The following is a 21178-nucleotide window of genomic DNA, read 5'->3' on the forward strand; positions in this document are numbered from 1 at the left end:
AAAGAAAACCCTCTGTGTATCCAAGAGAATTTGATCTTGGTGATACATTTTAAGAATCAAGTTGAGTCTGGGCACAAAGCTTCTGCTTCTTTCCTTCTCCATTAAGACATACAACGCATATTTAGCCTGTGTATCAAACAGACTGAAGAGCAGGGTTTTAAGAGAAGAGCGGACTCGTAGACCTCTATAATATCCTATTAACTACAATCTGAGAATCCCATTGACAGTGAATTTTGTACTTGAACTTACTCAGCATAACACAGGTTCATTGCCTCTTTTTCACCTCCTTCCCTATGGAAACAGCTACAGCATTGTCAGACCAAAAAAACTGCAATGAACTGAAGACAAACGCTTTAATGTGCCCCACCGGAGAGATACTTCATAACTTCCTACGCCATACTCTGTAGTCACTAGAGAATTGAAAGACCTACTCCAACCTGACATCAATGATAAGATTAAGAAACATTAAAAACAAAGCAAAATTTACAGATCTCTAACATAAAAGTTCATTCATTTTCTTCCTTCCTTCCTTGTAAGCAACAAACTGGGAATTCAATCCTGAATTAATCATGTTGACTATGCAAAACAACTTTCTCCCTCTTCTACCATCACCACAGAGAGGGACAGAAACACACAGAGAAGCAAAAACTAAAGTGACACAACAAAACTAGATCCACATGAACCAATACTTCAAATGGTGGCATTTTCAGAAACAGAAAAGTGGAAAAATAAAACTAATGCTAAAATAAAACTGACTTAACTTTAAATTCTCAGACTAGGAACCAAGAGTGAGTTTTATGTCCAGAAGAGCTGTATTTTACCAGAGAAGTTACGACTTTTTTCTTAGTTTTCATTTTAGAGGCTACAATAAACATTTAAGAAAAATGGTGTCACTGAGATATGCACCACCTTGAAGAGCAGTAAGGAATACTAAGAGGGTTCAAAGAAACACGTTAATGAGGAAAGCCTGAACAAGTTAAAGGAGTGATATAACCACCTTAATACATAAAAGTTTACTGTAAGGAAGAAAAAAAAAATTTCACCCATATCCAAAATTAAGCAATTTAACTCCAGCTACACATTAAATAAGCCTTTCTCACCATAAAGTATAAAGTACTCCAATAGATTGCCTGGGAGGACTGTAGGCAAAAGGTCTTTAAGGAATTAGATAGTAAGGCTAATGTAGAAGTAGCTAATCCTACACTGGACAAAAAGACAAACATACTATTTTATGAAGGAAACAATTTTTTTCTAATAAAATCTGAAAATAAGTAACATTTGTTTCAAGAACAGGGATAGCCTTCCCTACATCATACACAGCAGGTTTTGCAAAGGAAAAGATTTTCATACTGCAAAGCAGCAAAGACAACCAGTGCTGGAAAGAAGGGTATACTGAAATCTAAACCACAATGATTAACAAGTCTCTAAACTACTACTGAGTTTTACTGTAAAATACACGTAGTTTTATTATACAAGGTTAACAAGAGCTCACTTCTTTGTAAGTGCACTTAAAAACCAAAGTGTTCACATATTTTATGCTCAGTATCACACCAGTACCTAATAACAACGCATCTGATTATTGTTTAAATGTTTCACAAGTTGTAACTAATGGATCAAGTAGGGAGAGGAAAGACCACATTTTATTTGGGCATCTGTGCTGGTTTGGGCTGGGATAGAGTTAATTTTCCTCACAGTAGCTAGTATGGGGCTGTGTTTTGGATTTGTGTTGGAAGCAGTGTTGATAACACAGGGATGTTTTCCTTACTGCTGAGCAGTGCTCACACAGAGCCAAGGTCTTTTCTGCTTCTCACACCACCCCAACAGCGAGGAGGCTGGGAGGGGGGCACAAGAAGTTGGGAGGGGGGCACAAGAAGTTGGGAGGGGGGCACAAGAAGTTGGGAGGGGGGCACAAGAAGTTGGGACAGATGACCCCAACTGACCAAACGGATATTCCAGACCATAGGACGTCATGCTCAGCATGTAAAGCTAGGTAAGAAGGAGGAACGGGTGCACGTTCAGAGTGATAGCATTTGTCTTCCCAAGTAACCGTTAGGCGTGATGAAGCCCTGCTGTCCTGGAGATGGCTGAACACCTGGTTGCCCATGGGAAGTGGGGAATGAATTCCTTGGTTTGCTTTGCTTGCGTGCGCATCTTTTGCTTTCCCTATTAAATTGTCTTTATCTCAGCCCACCAGTTTTCTCACTTTTACCCTTCTGATTCTCTCCCCCACACCACTGTGAAGGAGGTGAGCGAGTTGCTGCACAGTGCTTAGTTGCCAGCCGGGGTTAAACCATGACAGCATCCAAAACTCTTCCCACATCTCTTAGAGAAAACATGGAAGGTAAGGAGAAGATCTGCCTGGTAATTCTGTCACAACAAACTCCTGAGAAGAGAAAAAGTATCTTGAAAGGCTGTTGCCAAAACCTCACAGGTTTACTTCTATGTGGCAATGTATGCTGGACACACAATTAATAAATTCAAACTCCATTTCTCCATTTAAAAAAAAAAACCAACAAAAAACAAAAAAAAACCCATAAAATATAGCTTCCATGCCCTTCTCCAGCTACTTGAAACATTACTTGTAGAATAATAAGATGACAGAAAAGTGGTGGAATCTCCAAACATTGGAAAAAACCCAACCCCAAATCTTTCTCTTTCAGTAATTACTTGTACTTACACCTAAAACCCACTCAACTATTTCCAATTGTAAGCACTTCTCTTTCTCTACCCACAACACAGTATTTACATATTTGAAGGCCTAATCTCCCACCAATGTAGTCTCCTCTCTAGATGCAATTCCTTCAGTTTTCTCAGTGATCACACTTTCTAGACCTTCACTGCCTCTCTCCAAATCCACTCCCATCAGCCCATACCCTTCCTAACGTCCCTCCAGAGACCCAACCAAGCAGCACCCCGCCAAACTAACCCACCTCCACAGCTGCTGATCCAACTCCCAATCGGTCATCGCTGCCGAGCTTCTCCTGCTCGGTCCACCACCCGCCCGGCTCGGCCTCGCCACCCCACACACCTCCCTGGTCCCACCAGGCTCTCACACCTCCCCACCACCTCGCACAGCCTCCATTCCTCCCCCAGCACCACCCGCCCTCACCCCTCGCTTCGGGTCGCAGCTCCTCCGCACGCACCTGCGGCAGGCCAACGGCACAGGGCACCCGACGAACAACGAAGGGCGCAGGGTCCCGCCCGTCACTCACCCAGCAGCTGCGGGGCCCCGCGCAGACGCCTCCAGCCTCCTCCACCGGGGAAAAACACACCGACGCCCGGAGCCGGCCGCCCCCGCAGCAGCAGCCTCGCCACCCCCTTGCCGCCGCAGCTCAGCCACAGGGAAGCCGCCATCTTGCTTCCCTGCCCTCCCCAGCGCCGGGGCTGTCTCTCTCGCTGCCTGACCAGGAAAAAAAAAAAAAATACCAAAAAACCCCCCAAACCAACCAAAAAACCCGACACTCCCCCCCCACCCCCGCGCCCAAGCCGCCTCAGCGCGGAGGAGCGGCTTCACCACCGCCCCCCGCCCTGCCGCTGGCCACCTGCCTGCGCCTGGCACGGCGGCGAGCCTAGCCGCGGGCGCTCAGCCTCTCGCCTGCTCGGGCCTGACTGCCTCCATCGCCCCAGGTACGAGCAAACGCCTACCACAGACGCACCCGCACCTCTCTCAACCCTGCCCGCCCCCGGGGTGCGCCCGCATCTCCTCTCCGGCCGCTCCCGCTCCTGAGGGGGAGGCCGGTCCCTCCATCCCGCCCCGGGGCTACCGCTACGGGCCGGCGCCCCGCCGCCAGGAGCGGAGGCGGGAGGGAAGGAAGGAAGAAGGGAGGAAGGACCCCCGCGCTACCGGCGCTAATGGCGGCCGCCGCCAACGACCGCGACGCCGCGCAGGTAACGGAGCGGCTGCGCGGCGCCTGCTCCCGGGGCAGGGCGCAGGGCCGTCCTCCCGGCAGCGTCCCCTTAAAGCAAGCCCGCGATGTGACAGCGAACCGGGGAACGGCCCTGCCGGCGTGCCCGGGCCCTGCCGACAGGGCCGTTCCCCGGTTCGCTGCTGCGGGCCCCCAGTGCAGGGTTCTGAGGCGATTCTCGTCACCTGAGTAATTAGCTAGTAGCCTTCGTAGTGACGAGTTAGCAGGGAGTATGGAGGTGTTAGGACATTCACTGCGCTTCCCAAAATGTTGCCAGCTGACAGCCTGGCTGCACTTACAGGACTTGTGGCGCTTTTAATTTATTTATTTATTTATGGTTAACTCGGGGGGCGGGGGGGTTAGGTTTCTTTTGGGGTTTTTTTCTGTGTTTGATTGTTTGGGGGGGGGGGGGTGTAGTTTCACAACTTCATTATTGTAAGCCATCACAACGTCAGCATGAGCCGGCTCCGCTGCACTTCATCAAATGAAGCAAAAACGTGCTAGAGCATATGGGAGTATCACCTGGATGAGGCTTGGAATACCTGTCCTGTTGGTATGTGGAACTGGTCAAGAGACCAGCCTGCGCATTGAGAACAGCGTGGATTGACAACAGGGAGATGAGAATCATCAGCAGGCCAGATAATGTGGCCTGTCAGGAAAAAGGGAAAGAATCTGCTGCTTCAAAAAAAGAAAGAGGAGCAAATGGAGTTGTCTTAGTATGTAGAATGTTGTCACGGAGGTGAAAGGGAAGAACGTCTTCTTTATGTCCATGACTGTTTAGTAGGAGATAGCAAGCTTAAGTTTCAGCAAGCAAGGTTTAGGTTAGGAATTAGGAAAATATGTCTAACCTGGGACTGTTGCCTAAGGAGTTTGTGACTCACTGTCATTAGAGGTTTTAAAGACGAGGTTAAAGTAGGAGCTTCCAAACCTTGTCAGTCTTGCCCCAGGCTGCCGTCTCCCATCAGTTCACCTTCCCTGTCTCCTGCCTCAGAACCGCTGCCGCTGTCTTGCATCCATGCCTGCTTCTCTGATGCTGCCACCACTGCCTCCCCACGCCTGGTTCTGCAAGTCCAGCGCTAACTGGAAGCATTTTCCTGTGATGGACAGGCCCCTGTAGCAACTGCAACAAGATGCAAGTGGTCTCTGTTCAGAGGGGCTGTGTTAAACAAAGCCTTTGCTTGCTGTGATTCTAAGGGCCAGGAGACAATCTTAGGGGGCTCACAAAGTCCCAGTTGCCCTTTGCTTAAGTCTTATGGTCTTACTTTAGACCATCGAGGATCCTCAACTTTAGAGTCATGGGGTGGAGGATGAGAACAGTGACAACAACACTTTTTTCTTAATGTTTCAGCAAAGGTATTGGCACTAAGTAACTACCTGCCTACCAGTTTTGGTATGTGCTACTTATTTTTTGCTTTTGTCCTGTTTATTCTGTGGGTGTTAACAGAATACCTCCCCTAATGTGGGTTCCTGCTGCTGCACAAACATTTCTTTTGGAAATGTCCTTTCATGGGCATAAATGACTAAGCTGAGCAGTAAAGCAGCTAATCACTTGTAATTTTTAAAAAACTACTAAAGGTTCTAATTGCTGCAATAAAAGAAAATTAAAAACATAAAAAAGGCACACCATAAATGATCAATTTCAGTTGGAGGTCTGTACTTGCTGTAAAAATTGACAGTCTGAGGCTCTTAAGCAGAGTAGGAATCCTCACCACATTGCTTTCCTATCTCTTCCTTTCTCACCTAAAACAACTCCCTTTTGCATTGTAGAATCCTTGTATGGTGCTGAAGGTGGTGTAGAAAGTAAACTTTTTTAAAGGATCATGACATTATTTTTGCTATTTTGGTTTATTTGGTCCATTTCTATGCTAAAGACAGATTTTAAACCAAAATCTACCAGCTTATTAATGGTACCTGTCTCACTTTATTTATACAGTGTAGGACAAATCTAGTTTACCACATCAAACTTATCACTACGTGGCTATTCAGAGAAACCTCATCATGATTTACTACCTGTCAGTATGAAATATCAATGGTGTGATTTCATCTATGCAGTGTGTGCTTATTTCTGAGGAAGATACATGATTTCTAAGCACTGTGTGAAAGAGATACATATTTCAGACACTGTTTATTTACTATAATATCTTAAAATATCCACATTGTAGTTCAGTTTTATACCTTTTGAAAATTATCTGCAAAACCTTTACAAATGTGTTTGTTCCACAAGTAGCCCGTGTCCACTTTGGTTTCCATTATATTAGATCCACATTGTTTTCTTTTTTTGGGGGGGTTAGGAGAGTGGGTTTGTTTTGGTTTGGTTTTTAAATCATATTAGGTACAGTAATTTGAATAAAACAGGGAAAAGCTAATTTTCCTTGAGCAACCACAGTCTTGCAGAATACAATAATAATTTTTTTTTTAAAGATTTGATTGCTGGAAATATTCTAAATTTTCAGTGAATACTTTCAGTCAGTTTCTGTTTAGAAATTTACCAGCAAATTTGTTTTCAAAAGAATAAATTAATGCATTGAAAAATTAGTCACTTCTTTTAGTTCATGGAAATTTGTGGAGTTTTCCTTCATACCTAACAGCACGTAGAAACAGGCTAAGATGGTAGCAGCACAGCAGCAAAGAAGCTAAATTGTTCATGTTAGCTGTATCAGAAAACTAGTGTGCCAGGTCCTGAGTTGGAGATATGAAGGAAGAGATAGCCAATGGCATCTGTACTTCAACTTAAAAATCAAATTTTAAAGTAGTGCTAACTGAGATTTGACAAAGAGTAATCCTGTTGAGTTGCCTACTGGTTTTACACATGTTCACTCACGGGCTTACTACAGCAAGTACCCTTTTTTAGTTATGGAAAGAACTGTCATTTTTATTATCAGTAATTTTAAACCTGAAATACAGTAATATTTTTGTTTAGATATTTTATGCTTATAATCAGTATCCACTGATCCTGGAAAAATACTGTTAAACTCTGAGGATTGATTTATAATCCTGGAATTCTTCAAAAAAATAGTCTAAATTCCTTTATTGTATTTATTTTCATATGTTCTTGATGAAAGTAGCTTCTGAATTTGAATTTTTAATTCTTTTTATGATTTAAAGTGGTGAAAAGCACTCATGTTCTCCCATGAATATGAGTTTTGCAGTAAATGTCTAGATTAATCAAACAAGGAAAATATGAAACAACTGTAGGAGTGTTATAATCTAGGGGTTTTTTATGGCTGTGTACATTCAATAAATGGTAGCCGTATAAACCTGTTTAATATAAGCTTATTCCCTCAAAAGTAGAAGAGACATAATTTTTCTTTGAAATGAAAAATATCAGCGTAGTACATAGGTTAGAAATAGGCAGTGATGTCATTTTGAATAAGAGTCAAAAAAAGATACTGTGGGACTCAGTTTTATGACAGTTGAATAGATAAAAATTATATACAGCCATTAATTCTGTATAAATAAATCAGAACAACAAAACAGACCCATAATTTACACATACTATGCGCTTGTTTTGCATTTGTAAACATACGACACATGCATTAATATTTTCAGATTCACAGTACATTTCAGAGTCACTAGTGTTTGAGGAATATTTAGTTAGTCAGAGTATACTTGATGTATATTACTATTTTCAGTGGCAAAGAGCTGGAAAGGAGTGGTTTCATTTTCAGCTGTGTCAATGGGGAAGATTTCAGATTATTTGCACTGTAAATGTAGGAGTTTGCTTATTTGGCCTGGGGTCTTTTTCCTCATGTACTCTTGTATATGCTGTTCTATTTGTTTCAGGTAATGTGAACTGATGAACATTTATGGTGCTTTAAAAATCTTAACTTCTTACACAAGTTTCTAGGAGTGCTGGTCAGAGTCTTGTTTCTATCACTTGAAATGAATAAACAGGCGATTTTTTAATATATTAAAAGAGACTGTAAATAATAGAAACAAAATCAGAGCAGGCAGGAATAGCATCTGTACTGAATCCCAGTTCTTTAAAGATAATTGCTTCAGAAACATGTGCCATTGAAGAATATGGTGCTCCACTAGAATGAAGTTGAAGTACTGATCAGGCTTAATGTATACATAAAAAGAATTACATGAGAGTTTAATGCAGTAGCAGGGGACTGGTGACCTAAGGGTTTAGCCTTCCTAAAACTAATATATTTTTCTGTTGAAAACAATGCAAAGAGCACATCTGTTGTGCTTAATTGCTGATTTTTGTCACACACCCATATAAAGAAACAAAACCAGCTATATTACTGTGGTGGTGTAGGTAGAAATCTCACGCCATCCCAGGGAGATAAATTGCCATAAATAAAATCACTGCTTTGTTTCTCTACTGTTTAATTCCTTCCTTGATGGGTTCAGTTGTATCAGGATCTTTGTGAAAGCACCTATGGTTTTTATTTTTACACTGGTAAATGGGGAAGACTTTGGCTTTTTGTTCTCTCAGATAAGCTCAAAGAAATACTCAAGACAACATGCAAATGCATAAATTCAAGCACAGAGTATGAATTAAAGTTGAATCTCACAGCTTTCTCTGCGTACACCGGTTATATTTCTCATGTAAATGATTCCAACACTCAAAATTTTTAGTTTTCCAAAGTAGTACTTGCTTATCAAAGACCACTACCTGTTAGGTACAGCTTTCTTAGTTTCATATGTTCAGTGCAGAGTAATGTTTAAGATGGCCAGTAAATAGTTTTGGCTTGTTCTGTAAAGCCATTCTGGTTTAGATTACCTGTGAATGAATCTCTGACACTACAGATACCTTTGGTTAATAGACAGATACAGATATATTTATTGATGTAATGAACAATGGAATATGGAAAAATTTAAGAACTCTTTTTCTTCTTAAAGTTTGCCTTCTGGCTAAACTGCATGTGAGGTAACCTCACATTGTAAAAAGGTAGGAATATGAAATTCATCAAATAATTTGCCTATGTTTTCGATGGTATTTTTGACTGCTACGTAGAAATACAATATAAATAATATATATATAAAATATATAATATCAAGTCTGTTCTACTGAAATTTGTAAATCAAACAAAATAAACCTAAAGAAAACTGATTCAATGGGAAAAGTTATTAGTTGAGCTTTTCAAAATGGATGTTAGATGCATTTATTTTTCTTTTCTTTTTTTATGGCAATAGCATAGGACTTAATCTTGCTGATGTAATACCTGTGGGCCACTGCACTCGAGTAAATTTGAAATGAGACCTTTCCTGTGAAGGATAATCAGACATGTATTTTATTTGGGGGGTTTGTTCTTTTCAAGGTGTGAATGGCTCCTGCAAAGTGTAAAGGGCATTGTGCAAACATGCAGTCATTTTGCAACTGTGGTTCATAAGCATAAATTAGACTGTTGTATTATAGTATGAAATTACTACCCTTTAAACTTTAAATTTCAGAATTGAAATTATTAGGTTTGTGATGTTTTGGATGTTTTTTAATTTATTTCTTCAATTTATTTTTAGGAAAAGTTGCATCCAAGAAATCTTATACCAGAGCTTTGTAGACTGTTTTATGGTTTAGGCTGGGTAACAGGAACTGGTGGAGGAATCAGCTTGAAACATGGGTAAGTAAAGATGGAAGAGAAAGAATGGGATGCTTAGAGGGAGAGGGGGTGGCTGTATTTAGGAGTTGGTGAGGGCATTTCAGTTCTATGAAAAATCTTTGGAAGTCAAGAGTGAGCAAGAAGTAGAGGGAGAAATGAACAGTACACCAAATTTAACCATATAGAAGGGAGTTGGCTAGTCTGAATTAATCACTGCAGTCCCTTCCACGGAAGGAGCCAACTTCCGAGTGACTTTTTTCTGTCCTTTTCCTATCTTTGTTTGAGGTAGATAAATTGTCTTTAAGGAGCAAGGCATTCCCCCTTTTTGTTTCATTGACCATGGAATTCAGACTGGGTTACACCAGGCACACAGCTTTCAAATGGCTGTGGTTAGGTGAGATGAATCCCACCCTAGACATTTTGCAGGCAATACATTTCCTTTAAGAAGGAAATTACTGTTCTACTGATACAATTCTAAGGAGGTATTCTTAACATACAGTTAAAGCAGGACAGGTAACAGCAAAACAATTTTTGGTGTGTATCCACTACTCAGGAGCACCACGTTGCTTTACAATTTGCTCGTCTACCCCTATGCATACTTTCCAAGCTTTTAATGGAGACAGAGCTCCTCCCAGTGGCCACTGAAAAAAGAGAAGTCATTCTGCAAAATAATTTCCACAGTGCCTGCAATTCTATCCCCAGTCACAGGGTGTTGTGACACTCTTAACTTGAAAGTGTCTGACCTCCCATTTTTCTGACGTACACTTCCACGCAGACAAGAAGAGCCATTGCTATTCAAATATATGAGATATATATACATATATGAAGTAAAGGCTCTAAATGCTAATATTTGTGGCTTTGTGCAGATCATTCCACTTCCCTTCTTGATTTTGCAGGCAAAGCAGTAGCAGTAATAATAATGAGAGGAATGATAAGAGAGTTAATTCTTGGTTTTAAAGTTTTTCATCTATGGAAAGATCTTTCTAGCACTGATTTCTTATCAGTAGCTAAATGTAGCCTATTTTCTTTGTCATTTCAGTGCAATTCATGTTGGTTGTGGCAAGACAAATCATGTCAACAGAGAATACACTAACATAGTAGTACAGTTTTCCTCAGCAGTTCTATAACTTGGTTGCTCAGACTACACCAAAATACAAACTTGAGTTGGTACCAATATCTTGCATGGTCTAGGAACAGTAATCTACATGGCTGTAGTTTCATACCTACCATAACAGTAGGTATGTTTCAAAATGAATAGCTATAAGGCAGAGGTGAGACTACCATAAAATTGTTACATAGGAAATAGTGAAAGAACAATTGAAATTTGACTGAAATTCTAACAACTGGTTTTACCAGCTAATCCTAATCAGTATTACTCACTGTGCAATTCATATCAACTACTCGGAATAAAAATGCCAATTTGGACGTGGGATAGCATATTAAAAATGGATCTAGAATTCTTTGCCAGGTGTCCTGTATTTCAAAGGCTGTATTTCATAATCAGATTTTCCCTTTGTAATGAATTTTTTAAAAAGAAGAAAAAAATGCACATCTTCATTAGCAACTGAATTACCACTCGATTTCTTTATATGTTGCGCTTCAATCATCTTGCTCATGCAAAGGAATTAAGACTAAATTAATGCAATGTTGGCAGTCTTAATTCATGAATGTTAAAAATTACAAATATGATAAAGCCACATTTTGATGTGTTTCACAGCTGTTTTACCACTGTGAAGAGTACGTCATCTTAAGAGTTGTATTTTTGGAAGAATTAGAATCATAGAATCATTTAGGTTGGAAAAGACCCTTAGGATCATCTAGTACATGGTGACTCCACCACTTCCCTGGGCAACCTGTTCCAATGTCTGACAACCCTTTCAGTAAAGAATTTTTTTCTAATATCCAATCTAAACCTCCCCTGGTGCAACTTGAGGCCATTTCTTCTTGTCCTATCACTAGTTACTTGGTAGAAGAGACCAGCACCCACCTCACCACAACCTCCTTTCAGGTAGCTGTAGAGAGCGATAAGGTCTCCCCTCAGTCTCCTTTTCTCCAGACTAAACAGCCCCAGCTCCCTCAGCCGCTCCTCATAAGACTTGTGCTCTGGACCCTTCACCAGCTTCATTGCTCTTCTGAGTGCTCTTGTCCAGAAATAAAAAACATCTTGTGGTCCTTAGGAAATGTGTCTGTAACTTGACTAATTATTCACTAGATGTCTCTCTGCTCCTGAATTTAGTATGTTACTGTTGAAACCGAGTCGTGATTACAAGTGAGAGAGATAATCTGGGGGGTTTTTTGCTATTATTGAAAATATTTCAGATACCACCTTAAAATAATTTTAATGTTAAATTTTTTATAGTCATTGTTCATGTAAACCTTGCAAGAAGTGATGCGCTTCTACTTGAATTTCAGTCATTTAATTGCATTGCATTAGTGTTATCTTTTTGTCGATACAAATAAATATATAAATGTATTAAAAACCTAAACTACACAGTTATAACAAAACCCAAAAGTATTTGCATTGTAGAATACTTCAGATAATACTGTTTATAGGTAGTCTGTGGTTTTTTAAGTAATAGTTTTGTCACCTGTTTTGTTATAGATCGGTATCTGCTTGCAATTTCTGTCGTTCCATTTTTATTCTGAATTCTGGGGATTTGAGTTTGGAATTATTGCAGGGGGAGGCTGTGTGTTTTTCTTTGTCGGAAAAATAAGGCTGCACTTCCTACGTGTGCTTCAGATCTCTTGTCAAGTTGAAAGCATGGTTTTGTACCCCTGCAAGTTAAAAGATTTCGTATGCCCTGCTATGGTTCGGTTCTATTTTGAAAACCATCTACATGTCAACCTATTAAATTATGAGGGGCTAGATTTGCTACTGCATTTTCAGTAGGTCAAGAACTCTAATGCCCGTGCAGTTGAACAACCCTGTGTTTATTGATTTTCCTTGTCTGTAACTTTTCATAGGAATGAGATCTACATCGCTCCATCAGGAGTCCAAAAGGAAAGAATACAGGTACGTTGAACTGTATTTTTACCTCACAGCTCATCTTGAGATGGATGAAGGTACCTTTGCTTAGAGTTTCATTTTTCTTCATGTAAAGTTAGAAACTTGTTATACTTACTGACTGCTTTATTAAAACAACTGAGGGTTTTACCCAGTACTCCACTAGCACAGCAAGCTGACATGTGTTTCAGTGGCCAGTGTAGGTTAGTCTTGATGATCTCTTTGCTTTAAATTAACACAGAAGACTGGGAGATTCAAACATTACTCAAGTCCAGTTTTATCCTTTGTCAAGCTTGAATGGCTTTATAGGTGTTTGGCTACAGTTTCAAGTTACTCTGGCACATCTGTAATTAAGCATTAACACCTCATCTCTATTTATTACAGATCTTTGTCTTGATATTCTCAGTAAATAGATGGGCTCTCCCCATAAAAAGGTGACCTTGTCTGCCTGTCTCCTTTCCAAAAAAAAAAAACCCGAAAAAGTAAGTGGAGGGGAGAATGGTAAATGAGAACTATTTTATGACAGCAGGATCTCCCCCGGAATAGAATATGTGGAAAGGATTTGTTGTCTTACAGATCCGAGGGTAAATACAATGACAAGTGAAAGGATTCTCTTCACTGATAGAAACTTGGGGTTTTGCAGCAGTGCTCGCTGGGGGTGTTAGCAAGTAAGGCAGGCAAAGGCATAACACGACAAGACGGTGATGGTCTGTTCTTTGCTAGCAGTAGCAGTGGATTGGGCACAGTGAGTAAAGAAATCTCTTGCAACTGTATTTTCTGCTGATTTTTAAAATAACATTAAAGAAGAAAGTTTTATTGCTGCCCTGAACAATTCTTTGTACTATTATGAGTAGCTGATTGATGCAAAGGTAACATTCATGTAAATCTACTAAAAGCAATGTTTAAAAAATAGTTCTACAAGTTAAATATATTTAGGTTTAATTCATGTCCTTTGTTGGTTCTTTAAGGGGAGAAGGAAAAGTACATCTACATTTCTTTTTTTGAATCAGTTACTACTTTTCTTTGTGATCTATTGTCTGTTATTTAGATGCAGGCTGTCTGCTTTCTGAGAAAATTTTAGTTTTACGAATATCTGATTGGCAGCAGTCTGAATAAAAAGAGTACCTAATATTAATTCACATTACACAATGTGAGTTAATAGTATTAGAAGCTAGAATAAACATGGTGCGTTACAGCACTTTTACGAAGTTAAAATCACATTCAGTATTAAATATATGGTGTGTATATATTTGTCTCCCAAGAAGGAAAACAAAACTATTCTGATCATCAGAGGTCAAAATAATTTCTTCTTTCTTACAGCCAGAAGATATGTTTGTTTGTGACATGAATGAACAGGACATCAGTGGTCCTCCACCACAGAAGAAACTAAAGAAGAGCCAGTGTACACCTCTTTTTATGAATGCCTACACTATGAGAGGTGCATAGCAAATGTTTTTAGCTCAGTGATGACTGAAGCACTGTATATATACATCCACAAAATTGATATTCAGTACTATATTCTTTATACATGGAAGTTACAGTGAAATAAATATGAAACTATAAAATAAATTGATTTGCAAAGGAATACGTACAATGGTGGTAATCCGTGGAAACATCCTGTGAGCGTCATTCACATTTTAATCTTCTCATGTAGCTATACCTGTGATCATCTTCTCGGCACTAATTTTTAGTGTGGTATGTTAGTAGGTTGCAGAAGGAGCTGGGGGATTTATAGCAGTTTTATGCCAGTAGTTTTGCCTATTCAGCAGCTATGGTTTAGATCCTTTTACAACCATTGGCTTTGATCAAAGGTTCTAAGTTACGGATAGGTGAAAAAAGTATGAAAATTTTCTTTTGTAGGTGGACAGTAATAGAGAGCTTTTGCTGTTTTGTGGTATTTACATCTGTTACTTTAGAAAGAATTTAGGGAGTCTCTTCTGATCTTCCTGCACAAGAAACTTACATGTGCACATGAGGAAAACTAATTTCATACTTTTGTTTACATTGCAACTTTATAAGTAAATTATAATTATTGTCTACCAATAATTACCTGATTATTGTCTATCTTTCCATCATGAAACAATAACGATAAATATTTTTTCAGAGAATCAGTGGGTAATTGAAGAATAGTACTAGCATAAAAAGAAAGTAAAAGTCTTTAAACTTTCATCTCACAAGTAAGTCTGGGAATTCTTTAGAATCTCAGAACTCTGATAAAATTAATAGACTGTTTCAGTCATTGCAGCATGTGAAGCAATGTACAAGTACTGTTTCTCCTTGAATTTGTGCAAGTAGTTTCTCTCCTGGAATTTGTCACTAACTACAAGTTAACACTAGTGTCCTAAGACAATCCATAATTATCATTCATAGATGAGTAATTATCTCATACCTTTATTTAGGTTGCTGCGTATTTTTTCCTCTAATACAGTAGATGACCATTTGCCTAGATGCCTAGCCAAAGGAAATGAATCAAGTATGTGAATACAGTTTTCTTAATAGACACATTTTAAAATTAATTCTGAAAATACTGGTGTTTTTTTTACTCTTTCTGTTCTTAGGGGCAGGCGCAGTGATCCATACTCATTCCAAGGCTGCTGTTATGGCTACCCTTCTTTACCCAGGGAGTGAGTTCAGCATTACCCATCAGGAGATGATAAAAGGAATCCAGAAGTGTACTTCAGGAGGCTCTTACCGGTACTTCTCTATATTTATATAAAGAAAAGAGGCATGCTATTTGATCATTTGTTTTCAGCAATATAAATAGATGAAAAGTTATTTGAGTTATGTGTGTTAAAGTGTGCAATATAAAGTACTAGGAATAAGAAGTAAAAAGACATCTGGAATAAATCAGTCATTGGCTTTCTGTAAGAAAGTGTCAAGCTTATGGAAGAGATCCGAGATAAAATCTTGTAACGTCAAGGCTACTATGGTCTGTTGAGCTACAGAAATAAACCAAATAAAGAGCTATGTCCTGACAAATATCTCAAGAACAGAGATGTTAACACATCTACACAATGTTAAACTGAAACTGGAGCCAACCAACATTAGGTTGGATTGATAACATACAAACTACATTTGGGTGGACTTCACATATCACTGCCTGTGCTAGTTTAGGGCATGTTAAGAGAGTTAGAGGATTTCAGATTTTACTTGAAAGGCTTTGAAAGAAAATACAGAATAAACAGCTCATTAAAGATAATGTTACTACTTTTCAAGGATAAGCTCTGAGGTAAGTGCTGAGTTATTCCAAATTATGTGTGAAGGCTTGTTTTGAGGACTCCACCCACAGAGTGTTGAATTGGGATCCGCAAACAACATTTATATAATATGTGACAATTAGATGAAAAATTGAAATGTGAAATTCTTTCCACTTTTTGATGTTAATTTTTGTAACTAACTATTGCCCTTTGGCAAGGGAGCAAGCCATATGTCTGGCATGTGATTTTACGCCCGGGCATATTTTATTCATTTTGGTTGACTTGCCAGCTTTACCTTCTTGTCAGTATTAGCATTTGTATTTTTAATGTGGCAAAAGACACCCCTTATATTGAATTGTCTAACAACACTGGGTTTAAAAAAATCCACAACAATTTTCTTTTTTGGATATGCATTTTGAATTCTCAAACACTCCTAAATGTTAGTCAGGAGACATTGTATTTACTGGGTTCCATATCTCCGAATTGTCCCGTGTCATCCTGTTAATTTACCAGAAAAACTGAAGAAATCAAAGCTCCAGATTACATGCTTCCTAAGTACATATTCATCCACGCTAGACTGATTCCACTGTGTTGCCTCACACAAAGCTCTCCATTGAATTGAAAAGAAAATCTATAGTACAGAATGGGATCTTTCAATAAAGGTATTGACAATATATTGTTTCTAATGACATAAGCCTTTTTTGGAAGCTATCCAGGAAAGAGAGAACTACATCTGTGGTAAATAGCTTTGAAAGTCTCAGACTGTCCCAAGATATTTTATATGAAGGTTTGGCTAAATGTAGGCTGCTTATATTTCAATAAAACTAAAGAGATATCAAGTATTTAATTCATTTAGAGTCTTCTTGGGGTGTTATAGATATTAGTTCTTGATAAAAAGCTTATGGTTATGATTAGGAAACAGTTACGGTATTTATACCTGCTTCCAAACTCACGTGCAAGTAGAAAGCAGAACCTAGGAAACTAATCCCTTAGCTCATTTGGCCTCACTAGTAGTGAACACTCCAAATCTAATTTTAACAATCAGAACATGTAAGAGTCAAAGTAAACCTACAAAGCCCACTTAATTTTCCTCATTCGCTATTTTTATGGACTTCCTGGGGAAGGCATCAGTATTGAAAACTGTAAGAGGTGAGACTTTTTTAATTTTCTGAATATCTGATTTGAAGTACAAGCTGTATTATTTTTACGATTGCTTTCTGTCTGTGTTTTATAAAAGTAAGTACTACTAGCATCCAGTCATGAAATGTCTATGTGATCTCAATGATAAATCTGAACCTGAACTGGGGACTTATTAAAACTATTTAAACAAGTTTCTGCCAGTGTTAATTAAGGTTCAAACAATGCCAAATATCCCAGTCCTCCTTCAGAAGAAACTCTTAGGCAAGTTCCACTGAGTAACATGCATCATCTTGTCTTTGGAACTGGGGTTCTAAGGCTCTCTTAAGATCGCGTGTAGCCCACCAATGACTCCATCACAGAGAATTTATTTTTCATGTGTTGACTCTACTTTCTATTTATATGCCTTAGCAGGACAATCTTATTTCCAGGGGCTTTTTGGACTACCTAAATTAATTTTTTTCTGCTCTCCAGCAAACAGCTTCATTTCCTTCTTCATGATGTGATTCTTTTAAATAATTTTATCTGAGATAAAGCTTGTAGGTGATGCCAATACAGGATGAAGAGAGTCTGAAAAAGTTGTAAAGGGACCCAACTACAAAGTGATACGTGAACAAACAGCTACACCTAACATATTAAAGTGTTATTTTCTTTTTGTGCCTCAAGTGTAGCTCAGGTATTGCCAGCATAGCATATGTTTGGGAGCGAGAGATGTTCTGACAGTTCTTATGTTATAGTGTGACTCACAAGAGAAGGGCATAAAATCACTAGTGTTGAGAATTTGTTAACCACTTTACACAGTCTCTTTCTTAGGGAAAAGCTTAATACATCCAAACAGAGTGTTTTTATAAATACATTCATTTTTCTTTTAGATATGATGATACACTAGTGGTTCCCATTATTGAGAATACACCAGAAGAGAAGGATCTCAAGGAAAGAATGGCACGTGCACTGGAAAAATACCCAGACACTTGTGCTGTATTGGTCAGACGTCATGGAGTTTATGTATGGGGAGAAACATGGGAAAAAGCCAAAACGATGTGAGTACAATTTAGGAATATGGTATCTTTTGCTATTATACCTCAAAATCATAATGACCTTAATGTCATGTGTATTTCCAACCCATGGACAGTGATTCAGAAAATTAAGTTCCGGCCTTGCTGAAAGTATAGGGAGCTTTTGGGAGTGGGTTCATCCATGATTCCCACTGCTTGGTTTTCCTTTCATATCACTGCTGGCTGATAGGGTTGCCAATGTTTTCCTTTCATATGGACAAGTTCCTCCTCACGTGAAACCTGCAGGCAATCTCTGCTTTTATATGACACCTGCCAATACTGTTTCTGTAGTCTTCCCTAGTCCCATTTTTGCAATTTACTTCTTCATTTGCTGAGGGAAATGCAGGAAATTAGGATCATGTAGCAAAAATGCCGGGCACTTTCCATACCACAGTAATGGAAATAAATTATAATAGAGATGTCCAGTCAGACCATTGCATTGGTGACGTAAATCTCAGGGAGGAAAACTATTCATTTCCATAAAACATGGTGAGAGGTAATACTTGAGCCTTACTTTACATTTCACTTTTTTAATTTTAGGTGTGAGTGTTACGATTACTTGTTTGATATCGCCGTGCAGATGAAGCAACATGGGCTAGATCCTTCAAAACATCCAGGAGGAGAAAACGGGATCTTGTAAATGACAACATTCGTATTCAGGTATGAATTTATCTGTAGAGATGATCTGTTTGGAGGGAGAGACTACAGATGACACCATCACTTCAGTCTGCTTTCCCACTGGGAAACTTAAGTAATGGACATCTCCCCCACTCCGTTACCACTGCAGTTGTATCTATGCCTGAAATAATGCTCCTTAACAACAAAATGCAACAAAAAGATATGTATTAATAGTTAAGTATGTGCATATTTTAGCACCAACGTACAGCATGGAGTGCAATTTCCTTTTAAAACTAAATCGTATCAAGCATTAGCAAAAAAAGCCAATGGAGAAAAAAGACCCCAGCCTAGTAAGCTAATCTATACAGAGATGCCTGAACACCCACTTTTGTTCTTCAGCTTGCAGGATCAGGTTTGATTTCAGTCCATGTCAGTGGTATTACTTATATGGTGCGTTGGGTTTTTTTTCCTTCAGCAGAAACGGCTGGTTGCAATTTGATTAAGTTTCATTGATTAGTGTCACCTGTTTACCTCATACAGCAAATTACCATGACTTTCTGTTTTCTAATGCAGCAATGATCAATGTTTTGAAAGTTTTCGTAACAAATATTTTAAAGTAAAAAGCACATAGATAATATGATCAGGCAGTACTTTACATGAAGGATCCCTGAAACAATCCTCATGTAAGCAATATACAGCTCAGTGTGGCAAAACACAGTGGTAGCATAATGTTTCAGAGTCAGGGACACTTCTGCCTGAAAATCTAAGCAATTTTAAAGATACCAGTACTGAGATTATAAAGTTGTTGCTAGGCCAAAGTGGTGGTCTAATTAAACAGGGTAGGCTAACTTGTTGCACAGAGTTGGCCCATGAGATAGTCCTCTCCACCCACTATGTTTGCCTCAGAAGAGATGACAAGTGGCTGCTCAGGCAGCATGAGCCCAGAACAGACAGGTACTTGGATCACGAGCCTTGATGCCCACACTAGAGAAGGTAGCAGTGGGACAGGAGGCTTGCTGTCAAGTGAGTCCCTGCATGAACAGGTTTTTGGAGTGCTGCCACCACATACAGTGATGAAGACGTGCTGGCTACCACACCTGCACAGAGCTACCTCATGGCCCACGAGAACCATTCTAAAATTATTCCTCAGCCCCTGCAATTGAATAGGTTGGGCTAACGTAGTGGCATTAATATTAGTTTGCCTATTTCTTATGACTAAATACCTAGTTTTAGAATATTTTCACTTTTGCCTTGTTTCTCCTTTACAGGTTTTTACATGATAATGGGAGTTCCAGATTCCACCTTAAACTGCTAAAACCAGAAGGGGGTGCTGTTACACTCAGCTGATTGAGAGATGTTAGCAGTCAGTTTTGACTGTTAAACACGTCTAAGAAGAAAAGGAGAGTTAAAACAAACAAACAGACAAACAAAACACTGAACAGTCATTGCTACTTATGAATCCTGTCAAAAGTTACAGTAGGAGGAATGAAAATTCAGTGCAAAAAAAAGATTTTGCGAAAAGCTATGGAGAACTAATGTGACATTTTGTTTGTATGCTCTAAAAATTCATATTTCAACAACCTGCATTTGTTGATCCTGCTCTACTGCTACATCATTTAACTTGTTCTAGATCTCCATTTCCAAAAGTTACAGTAGCCTTTATTCTTGGGGAAAAAAAGTGAGGACGACCCCTTAACTAGATTCTTTCATGCTGTGTTAATAGGGGTTTTTTTTAAAATTAAGCCTGTAGCCTGTGTGTTTTTAAATTTTCCTAATTGTCACTATAATGAGTAGGAAACTCATAATTTTATAGCGTACAATTGGAAGTTGTTACTGAGAGACTGCTCTGGGTCTTGTCTGGTTTTTAGCTCTTTAAATTCATTCACTTTCAGTAAGATTTTATTACAACTTTAAAATAGCTTTTTATGACCTATGATTAGCCAGCGTAAGGTAGATTTAATCAAACTGCTCATTAAAATATAGTCTCACATATTTATGTATGTATCTTAGTGTCTTCTTTCAAAATCTCCTGGGATGGCCCCCCAGTGGCATCAGTCTAAGCTTTGATTGACCAATTTTCTGATTGATTATTGAGACTCTAGTCCCAAGGGTGAATTGAGACAGGGTAAGCACCAATTGACCTTGTTTTCTGCTAGGGGCCATGCATTCCCACTGCTTCCCCTTGCATCATCTCTGGCACTTTTTTGAGCTTCCACAAGGAGAATTAACTCTTCAGCCTAAGAGAAAACTACTGTGGGAGTGGGGGGAAGAAAATTATTATATTGTTTCCTAATAAGCCACTGGTATAACATTGAATCAACTCAGAGGTGGGTCCAAAGAGCACCAGAGCTGGGGCAAAAGATGAGATGGCTGAAGCCAGAGATGGCAGAAAACACTTCCCCCATTTTTCCCCCATTTCACGGGGATGACTATTCAGTCTTACTCGGCTACTTGTGGACAGGCAGTCACTGTGGATGTTCCGAAGAGTTCAGAAAGAACTGAAATCTGTGGAAAGTACTCTGCTAAACCAGGAAGTTGGGAGGAAACTTCTTATATTTTTCACCCGTTAATGAGCATTGACTTTTCTTTAGTGTTCGATGTCAGACTACTGGTTATAGCACAACATGTGCCATTGGTCTCTCCATTTACTGGTAATTGTGTTGTGCTGAACTTGCACAAAAACCATCCTGCTTTGTCTTGGTGGGTATTCATG

The 21178-nt window shown here is 39.2% G+C and overlaps 2 protein-coding genes across 4 annotated transcripts in view; one reads left to right on the top strand and one right to left on the bottom strand.

Annotated features, from left to right (window-relative positions):
- PDHX (pyruvate dehydrogenase complex component X) overlaps positions 1 to 3791 on the bottom strand; it is a 68571-nt gene extending 64780 nt beyond the window's left edge. The window contains exons 1-2 of one of the 2 annotated variants that reach the window (XM_069784709.1): positions 3663 to 3791; positions 3213 to 3400 (exon numbers count right to left, since the gene is read on the bottom strand). In XM_069784709.1, coding sequence (XP_069640810.1) covers positions 3213 to 3354 — 142 coding nt within the window. In that variant the 5' untranslated portion in view covers positions 3355 to 3400; positions 3663 to 3791. Of the gene's footprint in view, positions 1 to 3212; positions 3401 to 3656 lie in introns of both variants that reach the window. The other variant, XM_069784711.1, reaches the window with a different exon arrangement.
- Positions 3489 to 20457, top strand: APIP (APAF1 interacting protein). Of its 2 annotated transcripts, XM_069784714.1 has the most exons (9): positions 3489 to 3627; positions 9375 to 9475; positions 12419 to 12467; positions 12843 to 12940; positions 13779 to 13896; positions 15017 to 15152; positions 17665 to 17832; positions 18388 to 18507; positions 19734 to 20457. In XM_069784714.1, the coding sequence occupies exons 4-8, from the start codon at positions 12872 to 12874 to the stop codon at positions 18485 to 18487; spliced, it is 591 nt and encodes a 196-aa protein (XP_069640815.1). In that variant the 5' UTR covers positions 3489 to 3627; positions 9375 to 9475; positions 12419 to 12467; positions 12843 to 12871; the 3' UTR covers positions 18488 to 18507; positions 19734 to 20457. The 2 variants fall into 2 exon arrangements, with proteins under 2 accessions (XP_069640815.1, XP_069640814.1); XM_069784713.1 differs by lacking the exons at positions 3489 to 3627; positions 12843 to 12940 and adding an exon at positions 3725 to 3888.
- The last annotated feature ends 721 nt before the right edge of the window (positions 20458 to 21178 follow it).

This window comes from Haliaeetus albicilla, chromosome 5 (assembly GCF_947461875.1).
Source record: "Haliaeetus albicilla chromosome 5, bHalAlb1.1, whole genome shotgun sequence".
Lineage (NCBI taxonomy): Eukaryota > Metazoa > Chordata > Aves > Accipitriformes > Accipitridae > Haliaeetus > Haliaeetus albicilla.